Source organism: Colossoma macropomum, unplaced genomic scaffold, assembly GCF_904425465.1.
Source record: "Colossoma macropomum unplaced genomic scaffold, Colossoma_macropomum, whole genome shotgun sequence".
Classification (NCBI taxonomy): domain Eukaryota; kingdom Metazoa; phylum Chordata; class Actinopteri; order Characiformes; family Serrasalmidae; genus Colossoma; species Colossoma macropomum.
Window position 1 is genome coordinate 31,197,311 of NW_023494806.1, and position 22,182 is coordinate 31,219,492.

Genomic DNA, 22,182 nt, shown 5'->3' on the forward strand with positions numbered 1-22,182 from the left:
TCAACAGTCAAAAGACAGAAATCACCACTAGTACAATAATAATATTAATACATTATTACAATCTAATGTTCCAATACACCATGCACAGCACAAAAAAGCTTGAAATAACTATGCCAAGTGAAAACTTGTGCTACACAAGATAGCTACTCACCTTTAGTGATGAATTCCAAACAGTTGAAACCTGATTGCAATCTGATGTACTTCTTGGTACTCTAGTATTTTATCTCCAGCAACATGATAACATCTTACAAAAACTGCACACAGTGGGGAAACCTAGTTTAACTTTTACAGGTGCAAGGAGTTTCAATTTCAGCCAAATTACACTAAAAAGGCTATTTCAATACTAATGTTAACCCAATGCTAGATCTGCCCTCCAACACTGGATATGTTTGACCTCACCACTATGAGCTCCAAGCTATTTTTGGTGCCAGTATGCCACTGGGTAAAAAGGGTCATCAGTGACCACTGTTTGTCAGACTCTCTAAAGATTAAAATGTCAATAAACAGCTAAATATCCGGGTCACAAAATCTTAATTTCAGTCGAACAAACTGCACTTATCTGAAAAAAATGTGGCTATTACCTATATTAACCCACTGACTTTACATCCCCTGGCTTTTTCTTCTCCATCCAGCAGCTTTGTGGAGGCAGTTAAAATAATTTGATGATGTTCGATAGCTAGCAGTTAGCTATGTTCTCTTAACCTAGCGCCAACATTTGCCTAAAACCTTAGTTAAATAATCCACCATTAGGTGAAAAAGTGATGTGTTAAGTAACTTTAGTGTTAAATTAACAAGCTAGTAATGTTACAAAGTACATTGAAACACACCATAAAAAGTTCAGCTGTACATTTAATGTTCTATGGGAGAAAAACATGCCCCTTATTAATTGACCAATGTACTGTTAACTGCTAGTTAGCTAGCTAGCATGCAAACCTAAATTAATATTAGCTAGTATTCACCAGCTTCAATGATACATCAATCGTGGCACAACCCCCGCCCCCCACTTGACGCTGACCGATAATTTAATATAACAATTAATGACCTGTAAAAGTCAATGTATTTGGTTCTTAGATTTTTTTTTCAATCATATATTCCAGAAACTTTCCTCAGCCTTCACTGTGAGTTCAAGACCGGTTAAAACCGGTTGTGTAATCTACTCAGTCAGGAGTGTATGCACTCAACTTCACCACCCCCACAGTCATTTTGGCCCAGCAGGTACTCAAATGACACCCAAATCAACACCCATCAACACAACATAATTTTCACTGGAAAATTAACACCAATACATCTACAGATGTTTGCTGTGTACTATCGCAGCCTTAATGGAATTGGGTTTGTAATTGGGTTTGTAGGACTCAAATGGCATCCCAGTTGAGGAATCTTCCTGCCAATCAATTGTAAATACCCATTTTTTTAGGACTAGCTGGGTCTGTTAGAGCTCAAGGGCTGGTGTGGGAAAGTGGACCTTCACATGTGTTTCTTATTATAAAACGTTTCATACTGAAACCGAAAGTAAAAAAAAAATTGCTTTTATTTTGTTTGTATTGAAACATCCCTATTGCATACAGTACATGTCTTTCAACAATGAAAAGTGACATTAAAAGTATAGTCATTTGAATTGGACTGGGTTGCTTCCAAGGAATGGCAATGTGTCAGTGCAAATGCAGCTGTGACAAAAGACTTACTGGTTCAACTGAGGTACTCTGGACTCAGCCCAACAGACCAAGTGAAAGGGAGTGGAATCTTCAGTCTAAATGCTCCCCTATCCCAAGGTTGGGAGGGGGGGAGGGGGTATGAGCTGGGAGGAGTTATTGTTGGGAGTAAAGCCCCTGCAAATTATACAAGCACTGCAGACTTGTACTTCAAGCTTCTGAAACGAAACACCACAGGCTGCTTCTCTCAGACTTGGTTCATTTGCCTGAGGTAAGAAGATCTTTGTGCTTGGTTTGTTGCATGTAAGGTCAAAAAAGCATCCTAACTGAGCTTGGAGACACTTTACTTGAACATTGCTACATTGTCTTTACATCATAATAGCGTTTAAACATCATGCCAGAATATGTCTAGTCAGAAAACAGTGTCATATTACCAGTACTGGGAACAGTCATGACATACATTTGTGCAAATGTCTGGGCAGCCTATGAAACATGGCACATTTTATGTACCATTGACAAAGAAAATGGCATTTGAGTGTATTTAATATGTATTTAAGTGTATTTAATATGAGACGTTGTTTACACTTTAAACATGTTCTAACACATCCTGAATGTATTAATTTGGAAAGACATACAGGAAAATGTGTTTAAATTGTACTTTGACTAAGTATATTTTAAATGCATTGTTTGCTTTATAGAGTTTAAGCTGCACTAAAGTAGATTTAAGGATGTAATTTGTGGACATTACTAATGCATTACTCAGAGAGTGAAAGTTTTACTTTAGAAATATACTGAAAAATACAGAAAAAAACATGTTTGAGGTTAAATTTCCATAAAATACCTGAAATAAAAAATTACTTTTATTATTCTTACATATACTCCAAGTGTACAATTGATGTACTTAAGTGTGCTTCTTTTTTCACATGGGATGGCATGTTTATTGGAAGATTACGTCAATGTTGTGTAGCGGGGTTTCGAGTAAAGTGTTACCCAGGGCTTTATGTCACACTAACACTGTAGATATCTCTGGGCTAAAGTTCATCTGAGGTGACTGACGCAATGTGGAAATGTGTATTGTGGTCAAGCTTTTCAATTGTTTATGGAGATAATAATCTCTGGGCTAAAGTTGTAAATGACAATCCTGATTATTACAAAAGTCTGTCATGGTATGGCGGTGGGTTAGTGTCAAAGGTAAGCTTCACATCTGTGAAAGCACCTTTATTGGTGCACTCTTAATGGTTGAGTGCTTCATACACATTTTGGAGCAACATGTACTGAAATACGGACTATATGTTTTTCAGCAAGACAATGCCAAACCACATTCTGCACATGTTACAAGAGGACATGCCTACAGTCCAGACCTGTCACTCATTAAAAAATATGTGGTGCATTATGAAGTGCAACTGAGGACAGCCTATGAGAAGCTTAAGTGTTAAATCAAGAACAATAGGATAATTACTTTGCAATCATCTGCAATAATTGTTGTCAATTCCCCAAAACAATTACTAAATATTGTTAAAAGGAAAGGTGACATAACACAGTGGCAAATATGCTTCTGTACCAACCTTTTTGGAACAAATGTATAAAATTTAATATATAAAACAACAATAAAATGTAGTAGTTGTAACATTAAATATCTTCTCTTTGTTATGTTGCAGGTCTAAAAGGACTTGCAAATCATTGCTGTTGTTTTTTCACTTGCAGTTTATTTACTGTCCCAATTTTTTTCAAATTGAAATCCTGTTAACGAATAAAATATGTGTGTAAAATATGTATTCTTTTGCTAAAGGCCAATTTGCAGTGAGCTGAAGCAAATCTGAAAATGTTCACATTTCTAAAACAAATGTGCCTGTCATGTGACTTTGCCAAAACGAAACCAGAGCAACATGATGAATTCACCTGATTTAAATGCAAATACCCTCAAATTAGAGCTGAAATTCTCACATATGCTTGATTAGAATGAAATCTGGGGAATTTGGAGGCCAGGGCAACACCTTAAACTCTGCTGAAATAGGCAGGGACAACCATTGCAATGAATATACCTTGTCCACAAAGACACTTAGGTATGTGGCATGTGTCAAACTGACGTCCAGATAAATGTCTGGACCCAGGGCTTCCCAGCAGAAATTTCCAAGAGACTCCCTCCACTGGCTTTTCTTCTTCATACAGTGCATCCCTGGTGCCATCACTTCCCCAGGTAAACGCTGCACATGTACCTGGCCATCCAAGTGGTGTAAAAGAAAACAAGACTCATCAGATCAGGCAACCTTCTGCCATTGCTCCGAGGTCCAGTTCCGATACTCGCTTACTAATTGCACACACTTTCAACAGTGAACGGGGGTTAGCATGGAAACTCTGACCAGTTTACAGTACTGTGTGATGTAACACATTCTTCCCGTAAACACCACTAAAAATGTCCGTGACTTGTGCCAAGTCTCACCAAGGAACGTTTTAGGCATTTTGCAGATTGCATGTTTACCTGAGAACTGAGATTGTGTCCAAAATGTGTTCAGCAGATGTTAGAATTTGCTTTTGTTTCCTCTTTCCATGTACCCTGTGATAACTTCTGCATAACTCTGTCATTAAGATGTAGCCTAAGTTATTCAGAGTAATTTGAGGTGTCCTGTTCAAAGAGTTTAAAGAGGATTTCCACCGATATCTCAAATGTTCTGCATTAATAAATGCCTAAGACATATAAACAAAGTTATCCAGAGTGGTTTGAAGTGTCATTCTAGAGAAATCCTTTTTAGTCAGAACTGTTCACAGTGGTGGTGATAAGAGCCAGACGTCTGAAGAGTTTTAATTCCAATGATATTCCATATGTTCTGCATGAATAAATGCTCAAGACATAATCAAAGTAATTCAGAGTGGTTTAGTGTCAAATGTTCCATTTCAGAGAAACGTACCAACTCTGAAGTGTTCACAGTAATGGTAGGAACCAGACCTCTGAAGAGTTGAATGTCTCTAAAAGCTCCCTCACATAAAGATACGGTTATTAATAAGCTACCTGTTGTCTGAGGCATTGTTGTATGATGGTTTTGAAAAGGATGTCGCATAAAACATGTCGTTCTAAAAATGCTTCCATTGGCAAAATAGTGAAAGACTTTGTTGACTGGTGTAAGCTGAACCAGCTGCAGCTAAACATCAGTAAGACTAAGGAGATGGTGCTGGACTTTAGGAAGTCCAAACCTGTGTTGTCACCAGTCACTATTGATGGAGTTGATGTGGAGGTGGTCGGGACCTACAAATATCTGGGTGTGCACTTTGACAACAAGCTGGACTGGAACTGTAACACTCTCATGGTGTACAAGAGAGGCCAAAGCCGTCTCTACTTCCTGAGGAGGCTGAGGTCTTTTGGTGTGTGCACTAAGCTCCTATGGACATTCTACCAGTCTGTTGTAGAGAGTGCTCTATTCTATGCTGTTGTGTGCTGGAGCAGCAGCATTAACAAAAGTGCTCTGGACAAAGTGAACAAACTTATTAGGAAGGCTGGCTCTGTTGTAGGAGTCAAGCTGGACTCTTTGGAGGTTGTGGCAGAACAGAGGACAACCCCTCACACTCTCTGCATGCTACACTAGATAAACAGAGAAGAACATTCAGTGGCTGGCTGTTACAGCTGCGCTGTATTAAAGAGTGCTGTGTGAGATCATTCTTACCCACTGCTATAAGGCTCTACAATGAGTCTCCTTACCACAGAGATGGTACTGATCTCTGCTATCTGAACTGTGCTGAACCATATCCCTGTATCTCCTCTCTGATTAATACACACTGTGCAATATATCACAACTATTACTGTAATGACATTTTCACTATGCACTTTACACTGTAATATTGATGCAACTCAGAGTTAGTTATGTCTATAATATGTGCTATCTACTAAAGCACATAGCATGTAAAAATCACCATTACCTGAAATAATGAATCATGCTTCACTGTGTTTGGTAGATGCCAGGAGAGTGCTACCAACTAAAATGCATAGTCCCAACAGTAAAGTTTGGTGGAGGAGGGATAATGATCAACAGCTGCTTTTGAGTGTTTGGGTCCCTTAACATTACTGTTCATTGCAACTAATGCTACAAAGACTAAAATGTCTTTGTGTGCTGTAGCATTAATATTACCATTGGAACTCTAAAATTGTCTACAATGACAATTGCATGCTTCCAACTTTATGGCAACAGTTTGGGGAAGGCCCTTGTGCAAAAACCGAGGTCAATAAAGACATGGTTTGATGAGTTTGGTGTGGAGGAACTCCAGTGGCCTGCACAGAGCCTGGACCTCAACCCCACTGAACACCTTTATGATGAATTGGTGAGCCAGGCCTTCTCGTCCAACATCTCTGTCAGACCTCACAAATGCTCTTTTGACTGAATGGGCACAGATTCCCAGAGACACACTCCCAGAGATGTTCAAAAAGCTCATACAGGTGTGACGGTCAGGTGTCCACATACTTTTGGTCATGTAGTGTATAACTTGTGCATTTTAACCATATTTTTCTGACATGCTGTTTGTATGGAAGTCCACTGGTCTCCGGCAGGAAGTGCACCAAAATAGTGCACCAAAATTTGAAGCGCATTAATTAGTGTACTATTGGGCACAGTCCAGTAGGTCAAACTGTAACTCATTATGTTGATATAATGACTTATTTTCTTGAGGTATTGATTTAGAATAATGACTAACAACTAAAGAAGAAATTATTACTTTTTGAAATAGTGTGTGATTATTTTGACAGTATGGAAAATAATATATTATTTCAACATAATAAATACAAAATTGAGACAAAAACATTTTTTTTTGGTGCCAAGTGCAATTAGCATTTGTGTGATATTGTAAAGTTCCTGTTTACTTTCACTGACAGCTTCCCACTATGTTGAGAATTATATGATTTGAACGTTTGGTAAGGTAGTAAATCTGCCCCGAGACTAATGACAGTGTTCTGGAACAGCTAAAAGACACTAATTTGTCCCACTTACATGTTTGCATTACCTTTTTCAGACTTCCCAAGATGGACTCCAATATGACAGACTACACTTATGATGAATTAGCGGGTCCGAGTGAAAGCCCTAAAGTACAGACTGTGTTCCTAAACCACATCAGGATGCAATACGTCATTGTGTACGTCATCGTTTGCACCCTCGGCGTGACTCTCAACTGTTACGTGATTATCACAGGCTGCTACATGTACCATAAGGTTCAGAAGTCCACACCCAGCGTGTGGATCCTTGCCCTGGCCGTGACCCACCTGGTCTTCTCTGCATTCCTGGTGCTGCAGTTCCTCTATGCTTGGCACCACTTCAACTGGCACTATGGAATGGCTCTGTGCAAGATCTCATCCTACATTATCTACGCCAGCATGTTCTCCACAGCTGCTCTGCTCAGCCTGTGGAGTGTCAGCAGCAGCATCGGCAGCTGCTGTATGGGGCTTTGTGGTAAATGCAGCCGACATGGCACGTCCCTGGTCCTGGTTCTGAGTTCCTGGACATTCGGGGCTGTCCTTAGCAGCCCGTCTCTGCTCTCCCGAGAGCTTCGCTATACTGAACTTGGAGAGGAGTGCATCGATGACTATGATATGGACAAACAGAAGACAACAGACTATGGCATGAAAAACTTCACCATTGTTGTTCTCAGCAGGTTCCTGCTAGGGATTTTGCTTCCAGCGTTCATGATGACCATGAGTGCCTGTCTGGCACGACGGCAGAGTCGTGATCTGGATGGGAGCCTGAAAAGGGTCACCTGTGCAATAAAGGTGGCTTACTTCATCTGCTGGATGCCCCTGCTTTTTCTGGGGCTTCTTCAGATTACTGGAAAAAAATATGAATTTTTCAAATATGGATTACCAACCGCGACTGTGCTGGCTGCAGCTCATTCTTTCATCAACCCAGTGATCTATCTTTTCCTGGGATGCAAAATGAATATGCAGTGGATGGCCCCAGGTTACACTGACCAAGAATATAACTCTGGTCAAGGCATGGCACTGAACACCACAAGGCTGGATCCGGGTATGTCATAAACAAACCTTTAGGGAAACATTTTCTGTTTCATCACAAAGAAATGGTCATACACGGACAGTCCAGCACCTGAAGAGGTCACTAGGAGACACATCCCATTTTCAGAAGCGAGTCCATAATCCAGGATATTGGGTCTGAACAGAATTCATGAACAGAATCATCTTCCTGTGGTGGCTTGTGACCAGAATTTAAAACAAAAAAAGACTTTCCGAATGACTCATTCACTTCTAGTTCAGGAGAATTCACACATAATCTCATCTTTCATCAGATGGATTCACTAGATAGAAGAGGCCACATGTGGAAGAGTCCAAAATGAATGAGCTTTTTCCTGCTTCTCACAGTTAATCACATATGTAATCACAAGTAATTACAATTACACATTTAAACCTTACTCCATATCTCAAATGTTCATGTTTGCTGTTCTAGTGTATTTTTTTTTTCTTAGTAATGGTTTCTTGATGGGTACTCATCCTTTCAGACCCACAGCACTGACTTGTCTTCACACAGTGGAAGGATGGACAGAAACACCTGTGGAGTCTTTCAGACCCGAAGCAAGAGTGGAGCTTGATTTTATTCTCTCTTAGAAAGATGAAAGCTTTAAGTGCTGTTTATCTAATGATGACAGTTTTGATGGTCTTCCATTTTCTCTGTATTTTGTAATAACTTTTTGAACTTTGCACTTATTTTCTTGAAATTTATCCTCCATTTAAATATCTTACTGTATATATACATCGTGTGCAAATACTTACATATAAGAAAGACAAAACATTAGAAACATAACAAGTGGCCTGTGCAAAAGTTATTTTGCACTAAAATCTTCAGAAAAATTACAGATTTAAATTCAAACTAACCCTGGTCATCATATATTATATTAAATGCCTCCAGCACATCATAGTACACCTCGTTTTGTATATTGAATATGACTGTTTGGGGCCTGTTGGACTGACAGTTTCAAGAATTCAGTTGGTTAGGCTTATGCTTACATGGGATTCTTCAAAAATGTGACATTCCGAGCCCACTTGAAGTTTTGGTGAATACCTGAAGGAAGTAGGGGCGACACAAACACATTTAGGTTTTGGCTAAATAATTAAAGATAGTCAGGCTAAAGTACAGCCTCCACATGGTGGAAAAAGGGGGGGGGGCACTTTTGGAAGGTTTTATGTAAATATTCATCTAAAACATACTATACATATGATGTAAATAAAATATATTTGAGTGTTATGTGGTGATTTGATTGTTTTACTTTGAACATGATTAATTTGTTACTGATCACACTTACCACATTTGTCATGAGGAATAACCCTTTCTATGAAACATGTATTTTTAAATAGTTATAAATGTGCTTATAACTGCCTGTAGGTTAGCACAGGTGGGCTAGATTGGGGTTGGAAAAAAAAATACTACAAAGTTCTCTTGGAACCATAGAAGAACAATGTTTGGTTCCCTAAAGAGCCATCTTAAAAAAGAATAGATGTGCAAGTGTGCATATATTTTCCAAGGTTTAAAAAACTTTAACAAACTGGAAAAGTTGTAACCCAAATTGAATGGTTTTTCCCAGAACCTTAACATCATGTGTTTTTTTTTAAACTTTAAAAAAAGTTCCTTACACACATCTCATTAATAAAAAAAGTTCTCTGCTTCAAGGTTTTTTAGAGAACCTAAAATGGTTCTTTGACTGCATCACATAAGGAACTTATTTTTCTCCAGGACCAGGATTGAGCACCACTGGCCTAGCAGGAAAGGTACTAATTGTACCCAGATCCAAGTTAGTCTCCACTCTTGGAAAAAAAAATACCACAAAGTTCTCTTGGAACCATAGAAGAACAATGTTTGGTTCCCTAAAGAGCCATCTTAAAAAAGAATAGATGTGCAAGTGTGCATATATTTTCCAAGGTTTAAAAAACTTTAACAAACTGGAAAAGTTGTAACCCAAATTAAATGGTTTTTCCCAGTGGAAAAATCACCAATCAGGAATTGTTTTTCTCTATGGTATCTGGGCAGATATTGCCAAGCTACCTTTCCTGTTGGTTAGAACTTCAAGAGCTGAAGAGAAATCATAACACATAGGCCTGGGTCATCAAGTTATGGGCACTTATGGGCACCAAACACAAATGTTTGGTGGGCCCCTACCTGGCTACCTTTTTGGCTGGTCCTTGATTTTGTTATCACAGAAAGTTAAAGAAGGCCTATGAAGCACCACAATGGCAGCATATTAACCACAGTTTTGGCAAATCACCATTATAAGAACGTTTTTTTTCCAGTCAAGATGAAACAGTAGCAAGATCACGCACACACTAATGAGAACCCGGGTTAACATGAACCCAACAAAATGCAACATTTACCTTATGAAGCATGCATCCATTCTTGACAAGCAAAACATGAACCCCAATGAAGACTACATAAAAATCAGGCAGCTGAAATGTGCATAAAGAAAAAAAAGTAGCAAACTTAAAAACCCAAACTGTCTAGCAGCCTAGCTAGAGCATACTGCCACAGTGGGCATGGAAATGTTTGGGGGTTATTTAGCATTTTTATCTTACCTTTGATGACACAGATAATTGCTAACAAGGACAAATCAGCTCAAGTCAGTCAAGGTACATTCACATGGAAGCTAGCTCCCTGCTAAAACCTTAAAGGTTGATAATGAGGGATAGTGTACTAAGCAGTGATTAAAGGAGAAAAGTAAACTGATGTTTAGGAAAGATGTGGAAAAGCACCAGGATTATGAGTGTAACACAAAATTATGTAACACTTTATTCATCTTACAAAAACACTTCATAACATGGCCATGAATGTTTGAATCAATGTTTATAAAGTATACTTGCTTTGCATTATTTTACTATGAACTGCTGTGTCATTTTACTGAGATATGTATTTCAAAATAGAAGTCCTCTTTTTTATTTAAAAAAAAGTATATTATTTTCTGTAAAATGCCTAATTTCTGGACAGTCAAAATAAAAATGACCTCACTTTATTCCTTTGGTCATTGAGTGCTTTGACACTGAGGCATGTTTCATGTACAATTTTCGACTTCTTTTTATTAGTTTTTTCTTAAGAATATGGACAGTAAATTACTCATAAATACGCTAAGAACAGTCATTCAACTGAATCTTAGTATGGTGGTGATGAAGGAATTTTACAGGGCGATAATACTCATCCATTCCCTGTAGATGCGAGATAGTCACATGAATTTAAGTACACTACTTTGCAGTAACACGCATTTCAGACTTTTTAGCTTTCATCACTTTTGCAGATAAGGCTAAACAGAATTTAGCAATCTTTGGGATAACAGTGCCACATTTAACCTCAAAGAGTGTCAATTAAATATGATAACCAATGCAACTACTTATATAATATATTAATACCAATAATAGTGCTAGCATTTAACCCCTTTAAACTTAGGATAAAAAAAACATTTTCCTCAAAAAATTATAGACTGTTGAATGAACCCTTTGGCACAAAAGAATTTAAAGAAGACATGGAGTAAAAAGGGGAAAGAATAATAAAGTGCAAAATGCAAATGCTTAAGAAGAAGCAAGATAATTCATTTATTTAATGTCCACATATTTTCAGTTTGTAAGTCAAACAATCTTGCAGGTTCAACTGTTTATGAGTGTAGGCAGCATATTTGTAAATGTTTTTAAATAATCACAGCGGGTACATTGGTTAAAAAAATCTGAAATCAAATACACTCGTTACATAAGTGTCAATGCCTGGTATTGATCATCATAATTTCATGCGTTGTTTGCAATGCAAAACTTCTCCCTTGTCTCGTTTCCATTTGATTAATGGTCAGATAAAATCAGAAAGAAAATAGAAACTGAAAGAAATATGTATTATTATTATTATTATTATTATTAATAATAATAATAATAATAAAGAAGAATAATAATAATAAAGAAGGCAAAGAAAAATACTAACAATTCCAATTGAGTTCCACAGCACACTTGGTGCTTGGACCCCTAATAACTTAATGTGTTTGGGAAACAAACTGAATGCATTTCATTAAAAGAATAGTGGGTTCAGTATAGGGGAACATTATAATGCCCTAGAAATGCCCTTATTCAACCTTAACAAGCCAGTAGCTGATAGTTAAGTAGTTGCTTATTACTACTTTATAAAGCAATGTAAAAATCTAAACTGAATCAAGCACTTTCCAGAGAACATTTGTTTGTATATAATTAAACATAATACTTTGCACAGAATATTATGTGTATGTTATTCTGCCCTCATTAAACCTAATAAAGCTAACAGTGGGTAACTTGTGAAGCAAATTAATATTTTATAATTTAGTGACTAGTAAATTAAACACATTCCACTTTTATTTGTATGTTAGGAGATCATAAAGAATGTATGAAACCCTTTCCCTTGGAATATGGAATGCTCTTATTAATGAACTAAAAATTACACCATGCCCTAACAGCAAGTGAGCATTCAAACATAGTATTGCCTCATAAGGCCTGCAGGCCTGAAAATTCAGTGTGTGACAAAATATAAACACACTTCAGACTCTCAAAAGAAAGCTGCTTTACTGACACAGCTGTCCAGCTGTTTAAAATACTCATGTGAATTGTTGTTAGTACTGACAAACTACTAGAATCCAGAAGTTAGCATTATCACTGAGGTGGGTTTTTTCCTCGTGTTTCAACTGTGTTTTGACATTTATAGCCCAAACTCAAGGATTGGCTCTAAGAGTCACAGTCTGTTACTAAATGCAATCATATGGCATCATCACAGTGCGACAATGGCAGCCTACCAGTGGATGTTTTTCACTTTAGAGTAGAGGAGGCAGTTTTTATTTAGAGATAATAGTTGATTTGCTATTGAGGTACTGATAAGAATCTAAATAAAACACTAAACTAGAAAAAAAGTAACTAATTAGGTAGCTCATTAATAAGCTTATTCTATAGAAACCCAAAGGAAAGTGTTGCATACAATGTTATCATGTATAATAAACAAATAAAAATGCTTAATTAACAAGTCAGTGCTTAATAAAGTACTTACTTAATTTGCTTTATATGTTACCCACTATTAGCTTTATTAGGCTTCATAAGGGCACATCAACATACACATAAAATGCTGTGCAAAGTATTATGTTTAATCATATACAAACAGATCTTCTCTGGAAAATTCTTGATTGAACTTGGATATTCCTTTATAAAGTAGTAATAAGTAGCTACTTAACTACCAGCTACTGGCTTGTTAAGGTTTAATAAAGGCTTTTCAAGTTAAATGCATTCAGTTTGTTTCCCTCACACATTTACTTATTAGGGGTCCAAGCACCAAATATGCTAAAGACCTTTATTGCAATTTCTGATATTTTTTTTCTTCTTCTTCTTCATTGTTATTATTATTATTATTATTATTATTAAATGTTTCCTTCTGTTTCTATTTTCTTTCTGATATTATCTGAACTTTAAGTCAAATGGAGACCAGACAAGGGAGAATTTTTTACATTACAAACAACACATAAAGTTATGATGATCAATATCAGTCATTGACAACTATGTAATGAGTCTATTTGATTTCGGATTTTTTAACCAATATATCCACTGTGTTTATTTACAAAACATTTTAAAATGTGCAGCCTATACTCAAAAACAGTTGAACCTGCACGACTGTTTGACTTACAAACTGAAAATATGTGGCCATTAAACAAATGAATTATGTTGCCTTTAAGTAACTGATTTTACATAAAACAGCATTGACTGATGTTTATTAATAGTTTGAAAACTATTTACAGATGTATTCTCCTCTGTCCCCTTAACACATTTCCTGGTTTTGTGTTTGCCTTGTTTCCCTCACAGTGCTATGTATTTGAGCTGCCAATGTTTTGTCCTTTTAATTGTTTTGTTCCTGATCGGAAGTGCATTGTTTATCATCTTTGTCCCATCTTGTGAGCTGGAACATTTTTTTGTTTCAGCCCTCTGGCAATGAGTAATAATAATAGTTTTATTTATCTTTTTAGCAAAAATCTTTCATGCTTTCTCTAAAACTAAAAACGTTTTTGTTTGTTTACAAGAGTTGAACAAGTGTGTATTAAAATTTTGGCAAAAATAGTAAAAAAAAAAAACTTTTTAGAAACATATAAATTTAGGTTGACCAAAACTAGTAATAACTTAATAACCTGATTTATAATTTTCACCATTATAGTCAGTGAGATTGTATGGGTTTGCCAATTTCAGAATAAACATATATTTATACAAAAAAAATTATAAGGTAAATCATTACATATGTTTTCATTCAAATACAGGTTAACATGGATTTCTAAATTACTTTGCATTTTATCTACTGTCCTGACTTTTTTTGGAATTAGGGTTTGCATATAAAAGTTGGTAACACTTTCTATGAATGTCACGTTTGTAAGCATCTATAAACACATTTATAACATGTTATAATGCCTTTATATGGCATTATAAACATGATTATAAACATTTAAAAAAATGAATTACACTGGATTACCCTTTAGATAGCACTTTCTATGAATGTCACCTTTGTAAGCATCTATAAACACATTCATAACATGTTATAATGCATTCATAAGGCATTATAAACATGGCTATAAATATTTATAAAAATGCATTACACGTTATAGCCATGCTTATTATGCATTATGAATTGTTAATATAATACATCATAAGTACTGTCCATAACACATTATAAGAGCTCATAAGTGGTATTTGTCCGCTCTAAGTAAAGTGTAGCGTACTGTACTAAAGCCTCCTCCAGTGTTAAGAGTGAGGCTTCAAGTTGAAGTATTTATTGAAGGATTTACTGAAACACTAAAACATACCTAATAAAGCACATTACAGGCTTCAAATGTCAAAGTTTAAACTAGAGCTGCAATTAGTATTTTACCCAATATGGGAAAGTCAATGTACACCACCGTTAGCCTGGCACTATAAGCATTACTGTACTGTATAGTGTTGCAGAGTGAAGGGTTCTAGCGCTTGATGTAAGAACCAGTGAGGGAACAAATTACAATGACAGCACTCTACTATCTCACCTCTCCCTCTCCAGCCCTTCACTCCACAGTGACCTCACGCTCAGTGTGATGTCAGAGGGGGTTCAGGGGAGGGGCTTGGTTTGCTGTGACGTAATGTAACATTAAGTGAGAGCTCTGGTTAAGGAAAGCACATTGTAGCAGTAATTCTAGGCTGGACAGCCTGTTTGGAGCATCTGAATATTCAGGATTGAAGCCCAGAAGATGCAGCCCAAACAGCACCAGCAGTGAAAAATAAAATACTGGAAATCTCAGGGCATAAATAAACCGTGTATTTGTCTTTACTTTAAACTCTCCAAGCCGGGACTGACTTCTTTGGCACTGACAGTATAACATGTTATTAACACTATTTATAATGCATTATATTAACAATTCATAATGTATAATAAACATGGCTATAAAGTGTAATTCAGTGTAATTCATTTTTATAAATATTTATAGCCATGTTTATAATGCCATAAAAATGCATTATAACATGTTATAAATGAGTTTATAGATGCTTACAAACATGACATTCATAGAAAATGTTACCGTTATTTCTAATAATATATTTAAGTTTGTACTTTGCTGCATAAAAGTCGTCCTGAATGCATGTTTTATATGTTGAATGTATTTAAGTGTACTTAATGATATTGAAATCTCATTGAAGTGCATTTTAGTTGCAGCATAACTCATTTTTAGGGTTTTGGGTTTTAGGGTCACTGTTAAAAAATAAAAAAATAAAAATAAATAAATAACTAAATAAATAATAATAATAATAATAATAATAATAATAATAATACATCTTGAGAATAAAGTTGTATTTCTAGAATAAAATAATAATATTTAGAGAATAAATGACTTTATTATAATTACTGTATTGTAAAAATGCAGTCGTATTAATTAGTACATCCATTAGTATACTTATATATTATGTCAACAAATTACATCTACTAAAGCCCAACTTAAAAGCACTCAAGTTCATTTAATAGACATTCAGTCATTCCTTAATTACATGAGGGCTTATATGAAGCAGTGAAGTGTCGCATCTGTACAAATCTTTCTACTTAAAATTAAACATAAACAGCTTTTAACTCATTTACAGTGAAATATCCTGATTGCCTTCAGGATCTGTCTTTCAACTATAAGTTAACATTGAAAAGTAACATTAAAAATAAAATTTCCTGTATTGGATTCGTTGCTTCTAAGGAAGGGCAATGAACCTGTGCAAACAGAGCTGGAAAGAAAATGCTGAATGGTTTTAGTGGGGTCCTCTGGACTCTGGCCAAGTGAAAGTGATGGAATTTCCAGTGTGACTTCCGTAGACCCATTGTGTGGGGAGGTGGAGTTATTTTTGGGATTGTTAGCCACTGCAGAGCTGTGGTCAGCTCCTAGAAGGATACGCCGCAGGGTATTTTTATCGCAGATTTGCTTCATTTGTCTGAGGTAAGAAGATCTTTGGGCTTTGTTTGTTGCATGTAGGGCAACAGAACTTAACCCTTAAAATGCCAGACAGACTATGTTTTATTATTCAGTTTATTATGCAGTAACTACACACAAGAAAAGCTCAACCAATGCAAACTAATTGAGCTGTTCTTAGGGTGTAGAAGTGTCTAGTAAAACTTGGGCCTGGGCCTGCCGGTGGGCTATATCCCAGTAAGGGGTCAGACACTAATTTTGGATGAAAAGGTCTGGCTCACAATCAATGCTCAAATGCTGGTTTAAGCTGGCATGAGCTGTTATGATACATTATATCCAGTAAGGAAACAGTAAAACAGCTAAAATTTGGGTCTCGCTGGTCAAATGACATGTTGTTCATTCTCTTCATGGAATACATTTCTGCATATTCTAATGAAACATTTATTTGCTGTATTTAACATATTGGGGAAATATGTTAAATGACACCATTATATTATAAGTATAATTTGTCATGACAACTCATAACTCATAACATCAGCCATGACATATTTATGGTATGGTTATGTCTACGTTATGGAAAGTTTTACCATGTGCTTTTTGTTTTAGTGTCACAAAAACAAAGTTCAGAATTTGAAGCCTATGCACTGAACAGCATTTACACCAGTGGTATACTGATATAAACACTTTATAATAACTTAATTTTAATAAACCATAGACTGATCATTAATAGCTATGAACATTACAAATGTTTATAAATAACAGGTAATGCGATTGTTAATATATGTCTTTAAGGACATTGCTTTGTGCACAGGGGCACTATGTGGCCAAAAGTATGTGGACACCTGACTATCACACCTATATGACCTAGCTGGACATCCCATTCCAAAAACACTGGCATTAATATAGAGTTGTCTACTTTGCAGCTATAATAACCTCCACTCTTCTGGGAAGTTAAAATGTTCCACTTCATCGTAAAGAAGTTCAGTTGGGTTTAGGTCAGGCCACAGTTATGGCTACTGTGCCTCCACACCAAACTCATCAAACCATATCATTATGGAGCTTGCTTTGTGCACAGGGGCACAGTTATGCTGGAACAGGAAAAGGCCTTGTCCGAACTGCAGCCACAAAGTTTGAAGCATATAATTATCTTAAATATTTTTGTATGCTGTAGCATTAACATTACCCTTCACTGGAACTAAACTGCAATGATTAATATCCTCTGTTTGTCTGTTTCTTCCCCTCTGTTGTAGCCATGTGCCTTTTTGTTTTCTTATACCATGTGCTTTTGTTGTTGTTGTTCTGTGTCTCCTCCCTGGTCCTGCCCCCGTGTTATCTGCTCCACCTGTCTGTGCTCCGCCCCTCATTAGTCCCAGGTGTTTCTTATTTTCCCTCAGTGTATTTACACCCCTGTGTTTGTTCAGTCTTTGTCTTGCACTGTGGATGTACTTGTGGAAGTTTCCTTGTCTCTTGTTTGCTTTCTTCTTGTAGTTTGTTTATTGTTTTTGTCATGGACTCATCCGTTTTTCAATCTTCTTCTACTCAGATTCTGGACTCGAACTCTAATTTGAATAAAAGCAACTCGCATTTGCATCCCGGCTCCACGTCTCCACCGTTACAATTGTAAATCCTTTATTTGAACTTTGGTCAGTTAAATAAAGATTCAGTAGAATTAACAAATCACAGATACTTTATTTTATTGCATTTTACAAAATGTCCTAACTTTTTGGAAAAGGGGTTTGTAATTCCAAAAGAATAAGCTTGTCCTTAAGTGTGCTTTTATAAAAACAGAATTGAGTGTACAATTAAATACATTAATAAACATAATGCATACTTAAAGTATATTTGACTGATGTTGTTTTAGTTTCCTACACCATTCACCCAATTTGGATGGAAATGCCTTCAGATTAATGCTGAAAGTCTGCACTTTGAGCTCACAGTCATATTTCAACTTCAACTCCAATATGCTGTCATAGACAGCTAAAATGTCAATAAGAAAGTCTAGATATTTAAAGACCTGATTGTATGAGCATGGTGATGCAATTGATAATGTACTTACAAGCATAGGAAACTAAGATGCACCTTTTTTGAAAGCTTACATAAGTGTAGAACCATTAACTAATTGATTAACAGCTTCAGCTTAAGGTTAGATTGGATATTGCAAAATAGTCTATACTTGTGGCATGTACTGTACCTTACACACACTTTTTTCACATTTCACACAAACACAGAAGAGCCAAAACTTTATGACCAACCATAATGATCCTCACCCAACACCCATCAGGTCCTTGCTTCACATCTTTATGCAACTGTTCATAATAAACACTGCCAGTTTAAGAGGAATTCCAATTGGTTCCAGTTGTTTAAATTTCTGTACATTTAAGTAGTTATGCTGTAAACAATATTGGTTGATATAAAATGCTCCATTCTAGAAAGACTTGCCATTCAGAATTGTTTACAGTAGTGGTGAGAGAAACCAGACATCTGGTTACAAGCTGCTTCATGAAGCATGAAACAGTTATAAATACATTGCCTGATGCATAAAGCATTGTTTTAGGATAGTTTTAACATAAGGTTTTGGCTTAAAATGTATATACTTTTATAGTGGATGGATGTATGTATGGTATTATAAGGCAAAATAGCTTTTTTAATATTATCAAAATTACATAATAAAACTCTCAAGATATGTATAGGTTTACTGGTGTTTTTCAATAGTAAATAAACCGGCTCTGTCTGTGTGTTATTAGTGTAGTGGGTGAAAATATAGAAGTGTGTAGTTCGGTTTGGGACGCAGACAAAATATTACTATTCTAATTTTGGCTCAAACTGTAACTCTTTAGGTCAAAATAATGAGTACTAACTAAAAAAACGTTAGAAGTTATTATGTTTTGATAAAGTGTATGATTATTTTTGGCAGGATACAAAGTAAGATATTTCAACATAACACATCAAAAATGAAGTATTAAATAATTATTTTGACTTTGTTTCAAAATACATTCATTTGGTGAGAGTTTGGTGCTGAGCACATTTAGAATTTGTGTGACGTTGTTGTAAAATCTTGTGGTAAAAATAAATAAATGAAATTAAATTATTTAGTAAATCTGCCTCTGGGACTATGACTGAACTGCAAGAGCTACAAGACATTAATTTGTCCTTCGTACATGTTTGCATTACCTTTTTCAGACTTCCCAAGATGGACTCCAATATGACAGACTACACTTATGAAAATGTTCATGTATCCGAATGAGAGCTCCAGGCTGTGTTCCTAAACCGCATCAGAATACACTACATTGTCATGTACCTCATCGTTTGCACCCTCGGCATGACTCCCAACTCTTTCGTCATCATCTCCGCTTCTACCACAAGGTTCAGAAGTCCGCAGCAAGTGTGTGGGTCCTGGCCCTGGCCGTGACCCACCTGGTTTTCTCTGCGTTCCTGGTGCTGCAGTTCCTCTATGCCTGGTATCACTTCAACTGGCACTATGGGAGAGGCTCTTTGCAAGATCTCATCCTACATTATCTACGCCAGCATGTTCTCCACAGCTGCTCTGCTTAGCCTGTGGAGCGTCAGCAGCACCATCGGAAGTTGCTTTGAAAGGCTTCGTGCTAAATGCAACAGTCGTGGCACATCCCTGGTCCTGGTTCTGAGTTCCTGGACGTTCGGGGTGATCGTGGACACCCCTGCTTGTTCCGGGGCTTCTTCAGATTACAGAAAAAAAACATGAATCTTTTAAATATGGATTACCAACAGCGACCGTGTTGGCTGCAGCTCATTCTGTCATCAACCCAGTGATCTATCTGTTGGTGGGACGAAGAATGAATACGCAGTGGATGTTCCAAGGTTACGGTGATCAAGAAAATAACTATGGTGAAGGCATGACACTGAACACCACAAGGCCAATTGGTGTACATCATAAACAAACTTTTAGGGCAACATTTTCTATTTCAGCACAAAGAAGTGGGTGTGCACAGACATTTCAATGCCTCAAGGGGTCACTCTGAGACACATTCCTTTCCCAAAAGCACAAGGAAGTGGAAGTCAGAAAGATCAGAAATCAGAAAAGATAGTAGAACTGCCGTGGTCAAGAACAGACATTAACAGAGTCATCTTCCTGTGTTACCTTCTAAACAGGATCTGGGAACAGATAAAGGCTTTCAGGATGAATCAGTATAGAAAGTGCTAATGAAAGACTTGATACGTAAATTTCTGTGTTTATGAAAATGATTAATTTCTAGTTCAGGAACACACACATGATTATCTCTTCTTTCATCAGATGGCTTCACTAGACGCTTGTGGAAGAGTCCAAATCGAATGTGCTTTTGTCTGTATAATTATGAATGTGTGTCTGCTTCTCACAGTTAATCCCACAAGTAATCACAAGTAATTCTGATTACAAATTTAGACCTCACTTCACATCTCAAGTGTTCATTTTCAGTGTTCTCGTGCAGTAAGAGCTTCTTGACAGCTACACATCCTTTCAGACTCATAGCATTGAGTTGTCTTTTCACAGTGGAAGGATGGACAGCAACACCTGTGGATTTTTCAGATCTGAAGCAGCTTGATTTTCTCCTCTCTCTCAAATATGAAAGGTTTAAGAGCTGCTAATCTGATGGGGACAGTTTTGGTGGTCTACCAGTTCTATTTTTCTGTATTTATTAAACTTACAAGACAGGAGAATAGAAATGTAAAAAACTCATATTTAAAGTTTAAAGTGCATTAAAGGTTTATTTCCAGTTTATTAGAATAAAGGTAATTAGTTCATTTACAATTGAGGTATTGTAACAGGTATTGTTTCATTATAAAAATGAAACACTAAACTAATTAGGGAGTTCATCAATAAGTGCATTCCATAAAAACCCAGGGGAGAGGGTCGTGCAACACATTATGATGTACAGCACACAAATAATGGTGCTCTCGAAAATGCTTAATTCACTAGTCAGTGCTTAACAGAGTATTCATTTAATTTGCTTCACAAGTCACCCACTGTTAGCTTTATTAGGCTTAATAAGGACATAATAACATACACATAAGATGCTGTGCTCTGGAAAATGCTTAATTCAATGTAGATATGCGTAATGTCTGATACTCTATACTGAGTGCATTATTCTCTTCATGGAATGCACTCAGTTTGTTTCCCTCACACATTTATTTATTAGGGGTCCAAGCACCAAACATGCTCTAGAACACTATTTAAATTGTTAGGATTTTTCTTCTTTTTTTTCTTCTTCTTCTTCTTCTTCTTATTATTATTAATCACAGAAATATATATTTCTTTCTGCATCTGTTTTCTATTATCTGACCATTAATTCAAATGGAGACAAGGGGAAAACCTTTGCATTACAAACAACATGTGAAGTTATGATGATAAATACCAGTCACTGACACTTGTGTAAGGAGTTTTTCATACAATATATCTACTCTGTTTACCACTGTGTTTATTTACAAAACATATAAAATTGTGCAGCCTATGCTCAAAAACAATTGAACCAGCAAGATTGTTTGACTTCCAAATTGAAAACATGTGGACCTTACATAAATGAACTGTGTTGCCTTTAAGTACCTGGGAAAATGGACAAAAATTAGTCAAAGTAAACTTCAATGGATTTATTATTGTCCAAAGAGAATTTTATTTAAATGAAACCCACATGAATTGTTTTCCAACAACCACTGAACATTATATTGAGGTAACAAACCCTGTGTATATTCACTCTGTTCTTCTTGATTAAAATGTGTGGAATAGTTAAATTAAGCTCATCCAACATCTTGAGTGTAAATATCAAATGCCAGTGATTATTAGCTTAACAGCATTGACTGACATTTAATGATAGTTTAAAATTGTTTTGCAGCTGTACCTTATTGACTCCCATTAACACATTTTCTGGCTTTTTATTTGACTTTGTGAAGCCTTGTTTCCCTTATAATGTTATGTTTTTCAGCTGTCAATATCTTGTTCTTTTAGTTGTTTTGTTCCTCATCAGAAGTTTGTTTCTCATTTCTATCCCATTGAATGAGCTGTGACAGGTTTTACTTCTAAGCTAAACTACTTAGTTTTTAGCAAAAGAATTGCGTGCTTTGTCTATAAAACCATGGTCCATGGTCAAATTTCTAAAAACAGGATGGTATTGTG

The 22,182-nt window shown here is 36.3% G+C and overlaps 1 protein-coding gene and 1 pseudogene across 1 annotated transcript; both read left to right on the top strand.

The window, feature by feature from the left end:
* Window positions 1-1,841: 1,841 nt before the first annotated feature.
* On the top strand, window positions 1,842-8,878 carry LOC118827570 (chemokine-like receptor 1). Its single transcript, XM_036598981.1, has 2 exons — window positions 1,842-1,923; window positions 6,645-8,878. The coding sequence occupies exon 2, from the start codon at window positions 6,655-6,657 to the stop codon at window positions 7,657-7,659; it is 1,005 nt and encodes a 334-aa protein (XP_036454874.1). The 5' UTR covers window positions 1,842-1,923; window positions 6,645-6,654; the 3' UTR covers window positions 7,660-8,878.
* Window positions 8,879-19,170: 10,292 nt separating this feature from the next.
* LOC118827085 lies at window positions 19,171-19,901 on the top strand (annotated as a pseudogene).
* Window positions 19,902-22,182: the final 2,281 nt, after the last annotated feature.

Coding starts and splice junctions, on each gene's coding strand:
- LOC118827570 (XM_036598981.1), top strand. CDS start 6,655: ATGGACTCCAATATGACAGACTACACTTATGATGAATTAGCGGGTCCG.